General features: G+C 41.2%; 1 protein-coding gene across 3 annotated transcripts in view; it reads right to left on the reverse strand.

Annotated features, from left to right (window-relative positions):
• The window catches only part of LOC124615602 (endophilin-B1), a 226,219-nt gene that overhangs the window by 135,598 nt on the left and 72,047 nt on the right, over nt 1-18,574 (reverse strand). For all 3 annotated transcript variants that reach the window (XM_047143594.1, XM_047143593.1, XM_047143595.1), the window contains exons 3-4: nt 14,019-14,147; nt 13,138-13,300 (exon numbers count right to left, since the gene is read on the reverse strand). In XM_047143594.1, coding sequence (XP_046999550.1) covers nt 13,138-13,300; nt 14,019-14,147 — 292 coding nt within the window. The remainder of the gene's footprint in view (nt 1-13,137; nt 13,301-14,018; nt 14,148-18,574) is intronic.

The following is an 18,574-nucleotide window of genomic DNA, read 5'->3' on the forward strand; positions in this document are numbered from 1 at the left end:
TGGTCTAATGTCTGTATTTGTGTCTTTGTATTCTATATATGTTAGCTGAAATTTTTCTTCTATATCTAACATGTGTGTCACTTCATGTTCTGTTTGTGCTTGTTCTGGTGGCTGTCTTAAGATGTCGTTTTCCTATGATTGTTTAATTGATGCGTGGTGTTCTTTGTTTGTTTGCTCTGGAATGTTTGAGTCCATTACTGTATTTTCTTCTTCTTCTGATTGCACATCATTTTGTTCCAGTATTTATTGTGCTTGTTGTTTGATGTTTTCTAATTCTGACTGGGGTATCCTGTTATTTTTGATTATTACACGGATCTGATCAGCTAGCCGTTGTTCTGTTAAAAATTTTAATTCTGTGTATCTGGTAATAAATTGTGTTTATACTTGTGGTCTGTATCCAGTTGTGTTGGTTCCTAAGTTTGTTGCTTGATAATAACAGAACATGAGGTGTCGGTTAACTTCATCTGACCATCTCATCCTCTGTCTGTTTTCCTTCTAGAGTGGTTGCAGGAAGCATTTATTATTATTATTATTATTATTATTATTATTATTTAGGATGTGGGGCACTTAACATCATGGTCATCGGCAGCATGCAGAGCAGTTATAAAAACATTAAAGTCCACCTCCCCTCCCCAGCACCTTAGGGATGAGGACTGACAGTTCACAAAATTTCAGAGCCCATTTAATGCTGGTGTCAGTATCAGCATGGATGGTGGGCAGATCTGCAATCATGTTAAGGGCTGCTCTGATGTCAGTATATAAGGCACACAAAGCCAAAATATACTGAACTGAAACTGGCACACTACAAAAACTTTAGAGTGGCAGATATTCCTGCCAGAGGGAGAAACCATGTGTTAAACGGTTATGTCCAATGTGCAGTCTGATGAGTAGCACTTCCGTTACTATAGGTGATTGGTCTTGAGCTGACTGCAATTTAATTAAAAAGAATTACACCAGATGCATTTCACTTTTGTTTATAAAGCATCTTCTGTGGTTATTCTGCAAACAGGATACATATGTTTGAACATTTTTGATTGTTTTAGGCTAAAAACAGCATTTTCTTTATAAAGTTGCTCTGCAATTTACTTATTGTGTTTCTTTACATATTCTGCTCCTTCCCTCCTTGCTAGCAGAGGTTGGCATCGAAAGACTTAATTTCACATTTGAACTTCGCAGCTTTTGCCATTCTGCGGTATTTCCCGCGCTGCATTATTTACATTTCACTTTTTTAAAATGTTTTTTATACTGCACTGCTATAGTGTTTATATCTGTTCATTTGCTTTCATTCACATTGTTAGTGTTCCCAATCTGTGAAACTATTTTATTTGTGTGTGTGTGTGTGTGTGTGTGTGTGTGTGTGTGTGTGTGTGTGTGTGTGTGTGTGTGAGGGGGGAGGGGGAGGTGCAATTTAATTAAAAAATAATTACACCAGATGCATTTCAGTTTTGTTTATAAAGGATCTTCTGCGGTTATTCTGTGCACGCGCAGAGACAGACGAGTGTGGATGGGTTGACTTTTTTGTAGGGGTGGGGGGTGGAAGGGCAAGGATGGGCTTGGATGGTGATTACATGACAGAATCTGGGAGGAGATGGTACTGGTAAATGAAGCTTGTGGTTATATGTGTACATTTAATGTTATATAAAGTTGTCAATCAGTTTAAAGAGTGTGTGGTTTGCCAAGTTCGTCTGATCCTTTACGAGTTGTTTCTTTTCTGTTATGGTTTTTTGGATATGTCAGTTTTCTGTAAGGTAGAAGGCGTTTTTGTTGTTGTTTATCCTTTTTTTGGGAAGCATTTCTGAATTAAACGTTCGTTTGGTGTGCTGCTTTTGGTTGGTTGATTGGGGTTAAAGGGACCAAACAGCAAGGTCATCAGGCCCTCGTTTCAAATGCGGTCAATACAGACAGATTGACATTTCAGAAAAGTCAAAACAATAAAAGGTAAAAGGCTAAAAATGTAAAAAAGCAGTCGTGTTGTCAATGGTGAAAACAAAATGAGGGAAGTCAGCAGGTGACCAACCCCAAGGCTATGCTAGAGGCAGGAAATATACCACCTCTGTTGCAGTACAGTCAAGACCACCCGCTATTCAAAAGCGTTCAACCACTAGAATGTAGAAGTGCATATTGTAAAAGGAGACTAACCAATTCTAAAAAGTGATAAAAACAGAGTAAAAGGGAAAGAAAAGAGGATCTTGGCCAGGGAGGGGAGTCCGGAATCTCCAAACACAGCTTACAGTGGGAGACACTGGATGGTCAAACTGGTTCTCAGTTTTCTCCATGAAAGTGGTTTTTATTCTCAGTTTTAAGGTTTAAGGAGGAAGGGAGGAGGAAGTTGCTGAAGAAGGGCATTGAAGCAGCAGGTGCAAGAGTCCTGTTAGGAGGGAGATAAAGATTGCAAACCGTGACCTCAGAGTCCAAGTGGACCCTAACAGAAACTGCTTCCAATGTAGTTTGAAGAGGAATCCACGTGCTAGCAACGTCTGTACGGACCATCGTACGAGCGCCACCACAGGCCCGCAGGGGGCTGACCCAATTTCGACAGAAAAGACTGAACCCACAGAGGATTGGTGAATGATCATCAGTAAAATGAGATTCCTGTAGAACCACACAAGCCGGAGAGTAAAACGAAATAAGGGATGCCAACTCTGGAAGGTGAGGTAATATCCATTGCAATTCCATTGGATAACCACAGAACAATGATTCAAATGGGGGTTGAACAGGCTAAAGCCAGTCACGCAGCCGGGTCACCACCCATCACCGACAAGGAGGGGGCAACATCTATGAAAAACAGGTAAGAATCAGGTTACGAAGGTGGGGACGGGACCTTTGGCCTGAAAGGTGCCGGGAAGGGGGATCCTGGGAAGGGCGCTCTTGACCGGCAGACGTCGGAGAAGTGGGACACTTCTCCTGCTGGGGATGGGGAGTGGTGCCCGGAAGGGAGGGTGTGGGAGCCGCAGTGGAGGGGGGGGGGGGGGGTGAGGGGTTCGGGACTGGAGCAAGGAAGGGAGAGGAAGGGGTGAAGATGTAACTAAAGCATAGCTAGACGTCATGGACACAGGATGAAGATGTGCATACTTCTTACGAGCCTCAGTGTAGGTTAGACGATCAAGGGATTTATACTCCTGTATCTTCTTTTCCTTCTTATAAACTGGGCAATCCGGTGAAGATGGAGAATGATTGTCATGACAATTAACACACACAGGAGGGGGAACACAGGAACTCCCCTCATGGAGTGGACGTCCACAGTCACCACAGAGAGAGGCCTGCAAACAATGGGAAGACATGCGTCCAAAACGCAAACAATTAAAACATATCATAGGTGGTGGGATGTATGGATTCATGTCACATCAATAAACCATAATCTTGACCTCCTCAGGGAGGGTATCCCTTCAAAGGCCAGGATAAAGGCACCAGTATCAATGCAATTTTCCTTCGGACCCTTCTGAACACACTGAACAAAGTGAACACCCCACCGTCTGAGACTGTCCTGAAGTTGCTCATCAGTTTGAAGGATGAGGTCCCTGTGAAAAATTACACCTTGAACCACATTTAAAGACTGGTGAGGGGGTAATGGACACAGGAATTCTGCCAAGATGGTTACAGGCACGAAGGGCCACAGACTGGGCAGCTGAAGCAGTTTTGATCAACAACGAACCCGACCTTATCTTACTCAAGAGTCCACTTCGCCAAACTTGTCTTCAATGTGTTTCACAAAAAATAAAGGTTTGGTACTGGTGAAAGTATCCCCCATCAGTCCTGGTGCAAACCAGATAGCAGGGAAAAGGTTTTGCCTCTAGCCGACGAGCCTGACCCCCCTCCCAGGGGGTAGCCATGGAAGGGAAGGCCGAAGGGCCAGAAGAAGTAGCACTAAAAGAATAATTTCCATGCAAAGGGATGGCCGTAGAAGAAGAGCCCGAGTTATGGACCTGTATGTGTTTCATCTGCATAGTGTCTACCCTGTTACCACCCACTGCCCAGGGGTGCCACCCAGCCACAGCAAGGGCCGTCTGGCACGGTGGCCATTGCCGGGAGTTCCGATGCTCCAGGATGACAAGCAACCACTCCTAGGCTTGCATGAGGTGGTCACAGCTCAGGTATCAGAAGTGTGATCCCTGTGTTTTCAGGGGGGCTCAACCAACAGGGTACATAGCAATCCCACCACATAGACTGGCTACCGTGCTGGCTATGCACCCTAGCATTAGACAATGACATGAAGGAAAAAGTTGAAGGAACTAGGAGGGCACATGTAGGAGACACTAGGTAAGGTGCTCTTCCCCGAATGACTCACACTACGGAACAGAAATTTAGTAATGGAGGTCAAACCCCAGAGTGGGACCACAGAATGCCAAAAGGATGAGGTAATTACACAACAAAACCAAATTGCAAATCCAACATAACCAGGAGGATAGTGGGGCCAACATAAACAAGGACACCAAGAGAGGGAGAGGAGCGGGAAATGGGGAAGGAGCAATGATCGGAAAGGAGGGGAAGGGCAAGGAAATGCAGCCCGGGAAGGAAGGTTGCAATAGCTCAGGGTCCCGTGTTCGCCACACACATACTTAAAGGACCATGAGGCCCTGGAGGGGTGCTACTTTTATGTCTTGTTTTTTTGAAAACATTGGATATTCAGTGTGTGTATTTGTGGTTGTCTGTCATTGTGTACTATCTTTTACTTCCTGTTTCTTGCATACTTTGTGTTGTTTCTATTCTTGTATTTTGTGTAGCTATTTGTGTGTAAATTTGTCCTTGTATTGGTGACCGTGGGGTGTTTGTTCTTTTCTGTTTCTTGATTTTCTTGTTCAGTTTTGTTACTAAGATCCACTGTTTGTGGTTATTTGTATTATGGTATTTATTTCTTCTTTGTAACTGTGTTTCTAATGGTACTGTGTTTAGTCTGTGGACCGTGTATCAAATTCTTTTTAATTAAACTGCAGTCATCTTAAGACAGATAACCTACAGTAACAGATTTAAACAGCTGCTGCGGAAGATGACCATGCAAACAAACACAGTAGCACTTCTTTCCATCAGCGTGGTCTGCATGTCGTCTGACATGCCTGTGGGGTCTATCTGAGTGACCACAGATTGTTTTCTGTTACCTCCAACCATTCAGTTTCCCACTGAGCACGATTTGTTTGTCAGATAATGAGATTATGATGGGCTAATGAGATGATGTGCAAGGGGATGGCACATTGACGTACAATACCATCCCGACATGCTTCCTTTGCTGCTTTGTCATCTATGTCGTCCTGTATCCCTATGTATACAGGTTCCTAACAAAAGATAACTTCCTTCCCACAGTGTTGGAGGCAAGCAAGTAGTCATGTATGAGCTGAACCAAATGGTCTAGGGCAGTGTTTTTCAACCTGTGGGTCGTGACCTCTTGGTGGGTCGCAAAGTCTTACTCATGGGGTCGCGGTTGCAGGAGAAAGCAGTTGCAGCATGGCTGGTAACATATGTTTTATGATGATCATCTGCTGTGGTATAAATGTCACACGGAAGTGACAAGGTTCTGTGACAAAACCTTGGAAGTTCACTCAAGTTCAGATGTGGTACTTTTTGTCATATTTTTATTATGGTTCTGGGGTCACCAGAATATTTTTACTTGGAAAAGGGTTGCGTATTGAAAAATGTTGAAAAACACTGGTCTATGGGATATGTGTGGTAGACCATTTGTAGCCCATGGAGCAAGTCAGAACAGACGAGAAACTTTGTGCTGTGATGAATGGAATGTCAAAAGTCCATGTCACAATTTGTAAATGGTTCCAGAACACGCACTTTCGAAACCCTATCAGGGACAACAGCTGAACAACCATGGGTGTTCTCTTGCTGGGATCCATTTGCATAAACAATGGAAAAACTGTGGTATGAATTTAAAATTGTACAAAACAGTTTTAAATTGTAATCTGGAGTACAAGTTTTCTCATACTGCATCAACCTTAAAGTCACTTTGGGATTCTGAACATGCCAAGATGGCAGATCGTTCCACAACTGGCTGTGTATTCAAAGTTTTCCACTGATACACAGTAAGCAGCACTTATACTGCTGAAGCATTTCAAACTATTCAACGATTTGAAGCCCTTTATTTAAAGGTCTTTCAGGTGCAGAAGCCAGGTTAGTTTTGAGCCAAATAGTAGACCCAAAAAATGCACACCGTCCTTACAATGTAAAATATTTTCCCCCATTGTGAACTGTGGTTGGTTAAAATTTCCATCAGCTTGGTTAAAATTGAAAAACATGCTTTTAGGGTGAGAACATGAAACCAGTTTTACTGGCCCAAGCTTCCAGCTTCCTGATCGTCAGCTGTAGTTGTCTTATTGCCATTGAATGATTGGAGGAAGTATAGAAAACTGCTAAGTCATCCATATAAGGAAACATTTAACAGGGTTCTTGACTGCAGGGGTGACTGCACATAATGTGACACTGAGTACACGGCCTTGGCAACCGCTACAGTCAGACAAGGCATCACCAACACAATATCAAAACGATCAGTCCTCAAGGAAGGATTAGATAATAAGTGGCAGACATCCACGTAGTCCCCATTCATGAAGTTGGCAAAGAATGTTTTATTTCCTAGTGATGATGTACACTTTTTCATGGCAAAAAACACACCAACCACGTGGTTTTGGTGTAAGAAGGAATCCTATATCATCCTCTCCAGTAAAAGTAAGTTGTCAAGGATTGACTGGTAGCAACACAAACTGCAATGGAAGCGGCACAGTAAAGGCTACGCTTCGGTAACCGTTAGGGTCAGTATGATCCTTGCTTGGTTTCAATAATGGAATTAATATTGCCTCCTCCCTCGCCTTTGAGTACTATCCACCAAACCAGATTTTACTGAAACAAGATAGGAGCTTGCATCTGGCTTCAGGGCACAGATGACAGAGTATGGCATAGTGAATCTGATCAGGTCCTGGAGCAGTGTCTCTGGTTATGGACAGAACTGATTCCAATTCCCAAATGGAGAATGGAAGAATGTATCCAAGAAATGGAGCCTCCTTATCTCCACATCTGGACTGCAGGAGTTTTTATGGATGACACAGTGACAATAAAAACTGCTCACCTATAAACTGAGGCATACCTTTCAGCATCTCCACCAATACCCCATTTCTCAACAAGGCCGTAAGGGGACGTGCATTGCCCTAGTCTAATTCACTTTATTGAGTCCTAAATATGTGCAAAGGAAATTTGCTGATTAATGGAAGTTGCCAATTCCATCCAGGATTTCCTCTTCTGTTCTTTTATCACTTGTCTGTGCTCTCACTGATCTAAAGGCACAAAGATTTTCTGTAGTTTGATAGTGTCTGTATCTTCTCATACCTGCATCCTGACTGACTGCTGAGTGACATTCATCATTTCAAGCGACAGCCATCATGTGAGGTGCTTGCTAGACGGGGGAATGGAATCCGTGTCGGCTCATTGGATCCCAAAGTGATAATGTCCACCACCTCCTGGGGACAATCCTGTTCAAATATGGCCTGCTGACTATCTCACCAATTTTCCCTTTAAACTATCCATTTTCGAGGTCTCCTATTTTTCACTGCCTATTTCAGTAGATGAATCCACACAGGATCTGTGGCCACTTCTTACTGAACTAACTCTGCAACAGCTGGGGAACAAAAATAAAGGTCAATGGCTAAAGATAACCTTGTAGCTGTGGAGAAATGTGTCATCTGACCAGAATTCATAGAGCAGATATTCTTCAGGTGGACAAAGGGCTTGATAATTTGACCTCCAGAGCATACGATAGGTGTGCCCAAAAGCATTAAAGTCACCCATGAGGAGGAATGGACAGGCGAGTCCCCAGAAGAGTTCTGTCTGTGCATCTGCACCCAACAGATCATGCAATGGAGGATTTAAAGAATGTATTTTGATTTTAACTAGAGTGAGAACTTCCACTGCAACTGCTAGTACGGCCACAGTAAGATGGCCAGGACAGGAATGGCATCTGGCATCGACGAAAACAGCCACTCAACCCCTTGATCTTTCTCCAGTAACATCGTCCTTACAGTAGGGGTGGTAGCTCCTTAATACAGGCGTATCAGTGGCTTTAAAATGAATCTCTTGCAAGTAGATACAGAAAGGCCTCCCCTGGGCCAGAAGTTGCAATTCTTTCAAATGCGATCAGTATCCATTTAAGTTCACAGCAACTCAGAAGTCCCTGTGGCGCTATTGATTAGCGGTGGTTGTCCCTGTCCTCCTTCCTTGGCAGAGGTAATTTACCCAAGAGGTCAGGGGTAACGTTGGAGAGAGCCCTGGTCTACAGTTCATTCATTTGGGTATTTATTCCTGAATTTTCCTTTCTTCGCTCTAATAAGTCCCCACACTCCCTGCTCAATAGTGGGGACCCCATGAGCACTTGTTATATTTTGAAGGAAGCGTACAAGAAATCACCTGCTTTGCGAGCTCAGCATCCACAATTTCTAAATACAGCCCTTCCATTACATGTCATTGAGGTGTGGCCAAATCTCTGAGATTTGAAGGATAACACAGGACTGAGAACACCTAAAAACGGATGCGCACTGGGAAAATATATTCAGGTCATTCCAGAGTGTTGAACATTAGAATAAATGTTGAAGTTTTTTCCAATGTGTCATTGACACTCTTCATACAGTTCCGCACTTCCGCGACATCCATATTTTCCATTCTTCATGTAACTCCTCAGGGCCCATCTCCACTATATCATAGCGGATAATTATGCCTTTACAAAAGTTAAGGGTTTTATGTAACTCAGCCATCACAGGGTAGTCACCTAAGGCTTAGATATTTAATTTGACACAGCACTTTCAACTACAAGTGCTCCACTACGAAGTCATTTAACACTTTTTAAGGACCCAACATTAGCCTCCAATGCCTTGTGAATATGGAAAGGAGAGACCTTCTCAAAGGTCTGCTTTGCTCTCATGATAACAATGAAAGCATTATGGGAAACTCATATTCTGTTACTATAATTTTAAGGCTACTACTTGGGTGGACTGATCACCCAAATTCTCTTTGTTGGTTGGGTGTATGTACTACTTGACTGCACATTTTTCCCATCAGGAGGAGATCTGAATTTACTTTGCTCCATGAGGATCCCATGAACTGCTAGGAATCCAAATGTCGACCCAGATACAGTACCGCAGGCCTTGTACAATTGGTGAAGCGTGGCAGTTGCCCCAGAGGTTGCCCACTAGATACTGTTTCACTTCAACAAACATTCACCTGATTAGCATGTAGGACATGTGTTCCTTGAGTTTGCAGGTTTCTTCTTTTTTTGTACCTTTCTTGCAGTCCAGGTGGTGAAGCTAAGAGTCCCATTCTCTGAAACACACAAAAATCTACCGCTATACCTAGTGATCATCTCTGATGTATGCTCAGAGTTTATGGGCAGATGAGGCCTGTTGATATGGCCAGTCTCTAGCTCTGGAAACCAAGAGCCACCATACCCATACCAAACCACTGCTGTTGGGGCTCACTGGGAAAAACGCAGCCCTCCCATCCCTAAGTTATGTGATACTCTTCATCAAATTTGACAGTGGCAGGATGGTGGTTTATTATTCCATGATAGAGCTGCTCATGCTGTTTGGCATATCATAACTGTTGTGCAAATATGAAATCAGTGATTTCATGAGGGCCATCATCAGGGCCATGAAGGATCTCAATAGCCCCAAATGACCAGTGTCCGAAAGGACAGGCATACTGCTTGCTCAGTCACACAGAATCACACAGCCCTATCACATACCTTAAGTCAGGAAATGAGATTTTTGCTGGGAATCCAGTATCCACAAACAGCTTGATGAGTCTGGAGCACCACGAATTGTTAGCATGGTGACCAATGTTGCACCTTCCCTTGGCATACCAGCTTTGAGGGGCATGCCAACAATTTTGCACCCAATGACATTTAACTAACATAATGCAAGACCACACACTGCCTGTATTGTCATGACCTACATTGCTACACAGCAGGTGCAAATACTCCCTAGGCCACAAAAGTTTATGCATTTACCACACATTTAAAACAGCTGGTCATGGGTTACTGATACACTAACATGCCACTAATCACCAGCCACTGTAACTGATGAACTCTGGCCTAAACCTGAAGAAGCACAGAATAATGTACCCATGTCCGTCAGAGCATTTGTTGCTGGCAGTGATGTGTACTAAATTTCACAAACTGTACACCTCTAAGTCATCTACAAATCTGATCACGTATCCCTCCTCTATTACATACACCAAAAATTAGTGAAATTATGTTATTTGCTATCCTTCCTATTGTTACAGTTTTAATGACCAGTAGTACATATGAGGGCTGTTCAAAAATATCCAACATTTTTATTGTTGAAATCAACAATGGTATGCAGCACATAAGCTCCCTGTGTATGTAGGCCTACATAGTGCACACATTAATTTTTTCAAGACTGCGGAAACAACCAGTTGTTACCTAGCCACTGACAAGTGAATGTGTGTAAGTGGTAATTTTCTCTGTGTTGCAGGCAAAATGACAGAAAAATTGGAACATCATTAATGCATCAAATTTTGTTTCAAGTTTGACGATTCTCAAATTGAAACAATCCTTAAGACTCAATAAGTGTTTGGAGACAAAGCAATGGGTACCAAACAGACAAAATAGGGGTACAATGGCTTCAAAGATGGTCACTCATCAGTGAATCTAGAAATCTGGTTGTTATTGATCACGTAAGGACCTCGGTGATGCACGATAGATGAATCGTGATCAGAGATCTTGCGGACAAGGTTATTTTAATATTATGTCCACTCATCCCATTTTAAAAGAGCATTTGTGAGCCCCAGGAGGACCTATAGAAAATTTGTGCCAAAGCTGCAAACAACTGAGCAGAAGCAACTTCCTTTGGAGATCACACAGGTCATGCTTGACACAGTAAACAGTTATCTGAACTTTTTTAACATAGGGATCACTGGTGACACTTGGGTTTGCGTGTACGACACAGAAACAATGTTCAGTCATCACAATGGAAATATCGACCATCCACAAGACCAAAAACATGAGGAAGGTCCACAGAAATTTGAAAGTCATACCGAGTGTCTTTTTTTTTACACTAGTGCTATGGTCCATCACAAGTAAGCCCTTGAAAGTACTAGTGTCATGAAGCAGCCAGACTTCGTGCAGTGAACAGTTGGCACCTTCACCACAATAATGCAGCTGCTCATTATTCTCAATTAATTCAGAGCTTTTTGGCCAAACACAGAATGGCTGTGGTTTGTCAGTCCTTCTACTCTTCTGACGTAGCACCAAATGACTTCTGGTTTACCCTAAACTGAAAGACCAGGTTTCAGAATAGTGAAGACATTATGCAGAATACAACAGGGCAGCTGCACACTATACCAAAAGAAGCTTTCAACTGATGCTTCCAACAGTGGCAGCAGTATTTGGAGAGGTTAGTAAAAGCTCAAGTGGAGTACTCTGAAGGTGAATAATGTCAAACAATTATATCTGAATAAAGACTGATTTTATAAATAAAATTCTGATACTTTTTGAGCAGCCCTCTTATTACAAATTATATATTTAATTGTATTGCGAGAAATGAAGGGAAACAACTGAGTAAAAGAATTGCAAACATAGTATTGAGGCTAATGTTTTACAAGATTACTACGCATGCCCATTACAATGTGTGCTGCCTTCAAATACTCCACTACAAGTACTGATAGTACTGGAACCATCCTCTGTTGATGGTTTGTAGCTCCTTTAAAATTATGTTTTGTCCAAAGATAATGTCATTTAAGTGTTTTCAGGCTTCAACTTAGAAAAATGCCACAATGATTTTGATCTCTGGAATAAGTTCGAGCAAGAACTGCACAGATGGATTTACTTACCAAATTTTCATTAACAAGTGCAGTGTAGATGTGCACTTTTTTGTGACACAGTGGCCACTTTAGTACAATTATTTTTCTCACACACACTATCACACAGACTCCAATAAAAATGATTCCAATCTTTTTTCCTTATGGGCAGCACTGTGGCATCTAAAATATTAGCATAGATCTGGTTTTTAATTTTCCCATTCTTTGCTTATGGGAGGGAGGGAGGGAGGGGGGGGGGGGTGGGGGAGGAGTCAGTGAAAGTGGTGTGTGACCTGGTTTTGGTACACTTTATAGATTTCTTCAGAAAACGAATGTTTCAGTACCTGTAATAACATGTTCCAAGTGAAGAATCATCTTTAATGCACTCCAAAAGACCAAGAAATATATACTTTGTTTTTCTTTTCTAAGAAAACTGTTTCAAAACCATTTTTTACTGCGATCTCCTCTTCCTCAATCTACCAATATCTAATGCACAATGGTCTGCAGCAGATTTACTTTTTCCTTAATCAGTCTCACTTTTAACCAACAACATCTCTACCTCTGTTCACCTTTAGATTACCTCTCAACTGAATGTTCTGCACAGGCAGTTGGGTTTTCAATCAGTTCTTTTTCTTGCAAAAATACATTAAATCACATGAAAACCTGTTCCCTTGACAAATCATATTTAACACATACCTCCTGAGCTCTCAAAAGTTTCACTCATGGAGTGGCCTAGAGAGAAAATTTGATAACAATTTCAAGCAACAGTGCACTAGCCTTCATTTACAGAAAGTGATGCGAACAACTTCACAGAGAACTTTAGTACGAACTTGCTATTATGTTACAGTAACAAGACACTACAGTTATCTAGGATGTTTCACTGCAGTCGAAGATATGAACATAATATTTACCAGATGGATGATAGCCTACCAATCAGATTATTTTACCTCTTATGCAGCTCAATATAAAAGAAAATCTTTGCTTAGGAAAAAAGCAAAAGAAAACCAAGTTGCTTTTTTATAAAAGATTATGAGACAGTATTGCCACCCAGGAATTAACTTTTGCAGACAAAATTTTTAGCGCTGCCACAAGACACACAAAATAACTTTTGGAGCTATTAGTCTCTTCTTCAAGGAGAACACAGGTATAGGCTCAGAATCCAGGATGAGAGAGACGAGGGGAAGACAAAGATGAAGGGAGAGGTGCAGTTCATTGGCACACACGGTGACAGTTTCAGTGCAGAGGTGATGACAGAGTGAGAAGTAAAGATTAATGTTAATTCTTGCTGTTTATGTGCCATAACTTCCCCAATCAAATTTCTCAAAATACAAGTATTACAATTACCTTTTGCTCTCCAAAAGACTTCTTTCCTTCAGAATTGTTTTCATTTCACCATCCAGAAACTTCCTTAGGGGTTGTATGAAACACTGTCCAGCTGAACTAATGAATTCCCTTTCAGTCTGTCCCAATCTCTGTTCACACTGTCCTACCTTAACCAATGCACTTCCTAGAAGATGATGAAACAAATGTTTCAGTTAATATTACTTACAAATGGACAGTACTCTGTAAGCTAATAGTATAAGTTAATTCATAATCACACACTGAAAAATGTGACAACTACTACACATTGTTTTGTAACATTGCACAAGTTGCAATAACATATTCAGGGAAACAATTGCACAATTAAGACTGTTTTGCCCATTATCAATTAGTTTCCTTTTGAAATGCAAAAACTAATTATCCTTAATTGACTACATATTAGTAAGGGTAAACTCAATGTAACAACAGAAAATCCAGGCTAGAATAGTGACAATATTATGAAACAGACAGATTGCTCACCATATAGTGATTTACAGTTGCAGACATGCACAAGAAAAAGACTGGCAGACGAGTAAGCTTTTTGCCAACAGACCTTCAGAAACACACACACACACACACACACACACACACACACACACACACACACACACACGAGCATTGTCTCTGGCTGGCTTTGACAGCCAGAGACTGGTTGGGTGTGTGTGTGTGTGTGTGTGTGTGTGTGTGTGTGTGTGTGTGTGTGTTCACAAGGAAGCTTTTTTGGATGAAAGATTACTTGTCTAACAGTTTTTTGGTGTGCATGTCTGCAAATCAACATCTCCACTATAAGGTGTGTAGCAATCTACCATTTTCATAATATTGCCACTAAACTCAATGTAAGTTTCACTGAAAGAACACTTGCTTACCATAGGCTGTACCTGGACCAAATTCATTCCCTGCCTCAATCATATCCAATCCTAAGTATTCAAGATTTGTCAGCCGATTTGGTCTCTTCTTTTCTATTTTTTCAAACAAGAAGTCTTCAACCCTGTTCCCTATAAAATTTAAAAAAACACTATTTTTTAATTACATACTGAATAACAGTGTGGAAAGGTTTTTATTTTTCAGACAAGAACTATTAGTTGTGTAGGCATAAGAATAGCTTCACCAACTGAATAGCAAGCGCACACATGAATAAAACCATTACATAATGGCACTTACGATGCCTCAATTTATTGAGGCAAAACTATATGGCAAATGGAAAACTACATTTATTTAGTTACAAGTATCTACAAAGGGGGGGAGGCAAAAATAACTGGGATTTATTTATTAAAAAATCTACCTTTTTCCAAATAATTATAATATCCTTCAAAGTATTCTCCATAAGCACTAATGCAGTTGTCCAAATTTCATTCTAGTGGTTGGAAGCACATTTAATTTTGTCCCCTTTGATACTATTTGTGTCATTGTGTTTTACGTCATCATCTTTGGCGAAACACTTTCCTTTCAAGCGCCTTTTCATCCTATATAACACGAAGGAGTTCAAGGCACCTAAATCTGATTGACAGGGTGTGTGGACTACAGTAGTCACCTTTGTTGAAGGTGATCACAAGAGCCATGTGTGCAGGAGCACTGTCATGATGCACAAACCACTACCAGAATTCCACATAGCCACACATTTTCACACACAACTTTTGTGCAGCCTTTTCATAACCTGTAAACAGAATTGTTCTGATTTGACAGACAAATTCTGCATGTACAATCCTTCTTATGTCCAAGGAAAGATCAGCACCGACTTCACACTCAGTTTCACATTAAGTGTTCTTTTTGGATAAGGCAAGCCAGGTTACTTTAATTGACTTAACTGATTATTTCCTGGATTGTACTCTAGTGAGGGTCTGGACACTTTCTGTGGTGTCATTGGCAGTCTTCACATACAACCAGAATTTCTTTTTGGGAGGTTTATGCTATAGTAGTCATGTAAGGCTTCATACATTCCCCTTTTCTAACAGCCAGTCTCATTTCCTTTCACATCTCTATGTAGTTCAATTCAGTAGTTCCTGTTACTTTGTAAGTTTCTTTAGAGACAGCGTAAACCATGGTGGGCTCCTCCATTGTGAACCATCCTCCTCCTAGATTTGAAGTACAGCTAATCTACATGCTCACACTCTGAGATACGTGTTTCTAATTCATGAGATATGACAATGTGGCATTTTGACTTAGTTTACTAAACATTTAAACCTTTCTACTTGTAATAGTTGCCATTTGTACTTTGTGAATATTTATTGCTACATCTGCTTCATGATCACTGACACTAGGTTTAATGTTAACATTTTCAAACATGTCAGACCTATTTGTCACCATTATATCTACATATCTTCACACCATGGGTGCTCTTCTGAACTATGTGCTATAGATAGTTTTCAGAGAAGGTAGTCAGGCTTGTTTCTTAGGATTCAAATTTAGAGGAGGATAGCAATCACTTGCAAAATCTGTCATTTATTGGAACAGCTCTAGATTTTGACTATTACATAGCCTACTTCTGTACAATTGCTGAAAAGTGGCATAGGTCCCAATATGAAAGAGCATAACACTGATAAATGACAAACCTTTAGCAACTGACAAAACTGGGCAAACTACAGAATTACTGAAAATCTTTGTATACATGTGGATAAATACTAAGCCAAATGTTGTAGGAAGCTTTTGTAAATGGATTTTAATTCATTAGTCTTGCTGTAGTATTATTCTACAGGGAATATTACATCTCCATTGTGACTAACTGCGTAATTTGTAACTCCCAGTCACACAGTATTACTAGACAGATCCAGTTACCAGTTTTTGTTTTGTAGAGGTTCTGCTAATCAGCAAACTAATTTAGTGGAAATTTATAACAAATGTAGACAAAATACACTGCTGTTCATGGATGCAACCAAATCGAACACAACATAAAAGTTAAAGAATGTACCGAACACATTATATCACAGAAATTTAATTGGTAAGAGCTATGTTTTCGTTACAGTCATGAACTTCTACATCTACATCTATACTCTGCAAACCACCTCGAGATGTGTGGCAGAGGGTATATCCCACTGTTCCAGTTATTAGGGTTTGTTCTTGTTCCATTCATGTACGGAGTGCAGGAAGAGTGATTGAATGCGCGTGTGTATAATGTTATCCTCATGATCCCTATGTAAGCAATACATAGGCGATTGCAGCATATTCCTAGAGTCATCATTTAAATCCAGTTTTTGAAACTTTGTCAACAGACTTTCTTAGGATTGTTTACTTCTATCTTCAAGAATCTTCTAGTTCAGTTTCTTCATTACCTCTGTGACACTCTCCCAGGAATCAAACTCACCTGTGACCATTCATGCTGCCCTTCTTTGTATACATTCAACATCCTCTGTTAGTCCTATCTGGTAAGGGGCTCACACACTTTAGCAATATTCTAGAACCGGTTGCACAAGATTTGTAAGCAATCTCCTTCATAGACGGATTGCACTTGCTCAGTATTCTGCCAATAAATCTAAGTCTACTATCCTCTTTACCCATGACTGAACCTATGTTATCATTCCATTTCATCTCCCTACAAGATGTTGCAACCAGGTATTTGTATCAGTTGTCTGATCCAATACGGTCATAACATACTATGTTTTTTTTTTTTTTTTTTTTTTTGTTTTGTGAACTGCACAATTTTACATTTTTTAACATTAGAAGAAGTTGCCATCCCTGCTGCACGTTGAAATCTTATGAAGATCTGACTGAATGTTTATGCAGCTTCTTTCAGATAGCACATCATTATTGATAACTGCATCATCTACAAAAAGCCTGATTTTACTATTGTCTCCATGGTCATTAATATACAATATGAACAGCAAGGGTACCAACACACATCCCTCATGCACACCAGAAGTTACTTCTGCATCTGATGATGACTCCATCAAGATAGCATGCTGTGTCCTCCCTATCAAAAGTCCTCAATCCAGTCACAAATTTCACTTGATACCCCATATGATTGTACGAGGGGTGGCGAGAAAGTAAAGCATAGCATTTCCCCCCTCCCACCTCAGCTGAAAACAATGTTATGAATGTGAATCGTTACATATGTATTATTTGAAGTCTCCTGAGTGAGTGCGCCAAGATGCTGTCACTTTCGACAAGTAGCTTAGCTGCAGGACGGTTTCAAAATGGCGTCTGTAGGTGATGTAGGTTACAAGCAATGTGGCGTCATTGAATTTTTCACTGCAGAAAAAGACACTGTGGGAAATATTCACAAACGCTTGTGCAAAGTCTATGAAGCATCTGCTGTTAACAGAAGTACAGTTACTCGCTGGGCATGGAGGATGAGGCCATCAGAAGGTGGTTCAGCGGAGCTCCAAGATTTGCTGCGGTCGGGGAGACCATACACAGCTGTCACACCTCACGTGTTGCAGTGAGCCGATTATATCATTCACGAGGACAGATGCATTATGACTCGACAATTGGTGCTGCAACTGTCAATCAGCAAAGGAAGTGTGGATTCAATTATCCACACTCTTGGATATTCATAAGTGTGTGCAAGATTGGTCCTGCAGTGTTTCACAGTGGATCACAAATCGCACAGAAGAAACATTTGTCTTGATTTTTTTGCAATACTTTCAAGCTGAGGAGGAGCTCTTTCAAGCTGCGACAGGTGCTGAAACCAGGGTTCCCCATTCTGAGCTCGAAACAAAACGACAGTAGAGGAAATGGCAACATTCCCACTCCCCACAGAAGAAAAATTCAAAGCAACTTCTTCCACTGGTAAGGTCATGATCACTGTGTTCTGGGACAGTGAAGGTGCAATTCTCATTGATGTGATGCCAAAAGGCGGTACTGTTAATTCAGATGCATATGTCAACACTTAGACAAAACTCAAGATGCGCTTCTGGCGACTTCGGCACCACAGCAACTCAGGAGATGTTTTGCTGCAATACGGTAATGCTTGGCTCCACATAAGTCTGAGGATTGCTGAACACATTGCAAAACAGGGTTGGACAGTGTTACCCCATCCACCCTACAGCCCTGACCAAGCCCCTTGGACTTCCACTTGTTTGGTCATTAAAGGATGCCAATTCGTGGAAGACATTGAGGACAATGAGGAGGTGATTCACACAGTGAAACACTGGCTCCACCACCAGGACAAGGATTGGTACTGACAGGGGATACACACCCTCATTTCGCACTGGAGGAAAGCCATAGAACAGGATGGAGATTACGTGGAAAAAGAGGGTGTGTAGATAAAACACCATCGTTTCGTGTGAATAATTCTCATTATGTTCAATAAAGAATCGCCGAAGAAAAAAATGCAGTGCGTAATTTCTGGGCAACCCACCATGCTTTTGACAATAAGCACAGGTGTGCTACTGAGTCAAAGGCTTTTTGGAAATCAAGAAATGCTGCATCTACCTGGTTCCTTGATCCAAATCTTTCAGTATGTCATGTGAGGGAAGTGGAAGTTGGC

Source organism: Schistocerca americana, chromosome 5 (genome assembly GCF_021461395.2).
Source record: "Schistocerca americana isolate TAMUIC-IGC-003095 chromosome 5, iqSchAmer2.1, whole genome shotgun sequence".
Lineage (NCBI taxonomy): Eukaryota > Metazoa > Arthropoda > Insecta > Orthoptera > Acrididae > Schistocerca > Schistocerca americana.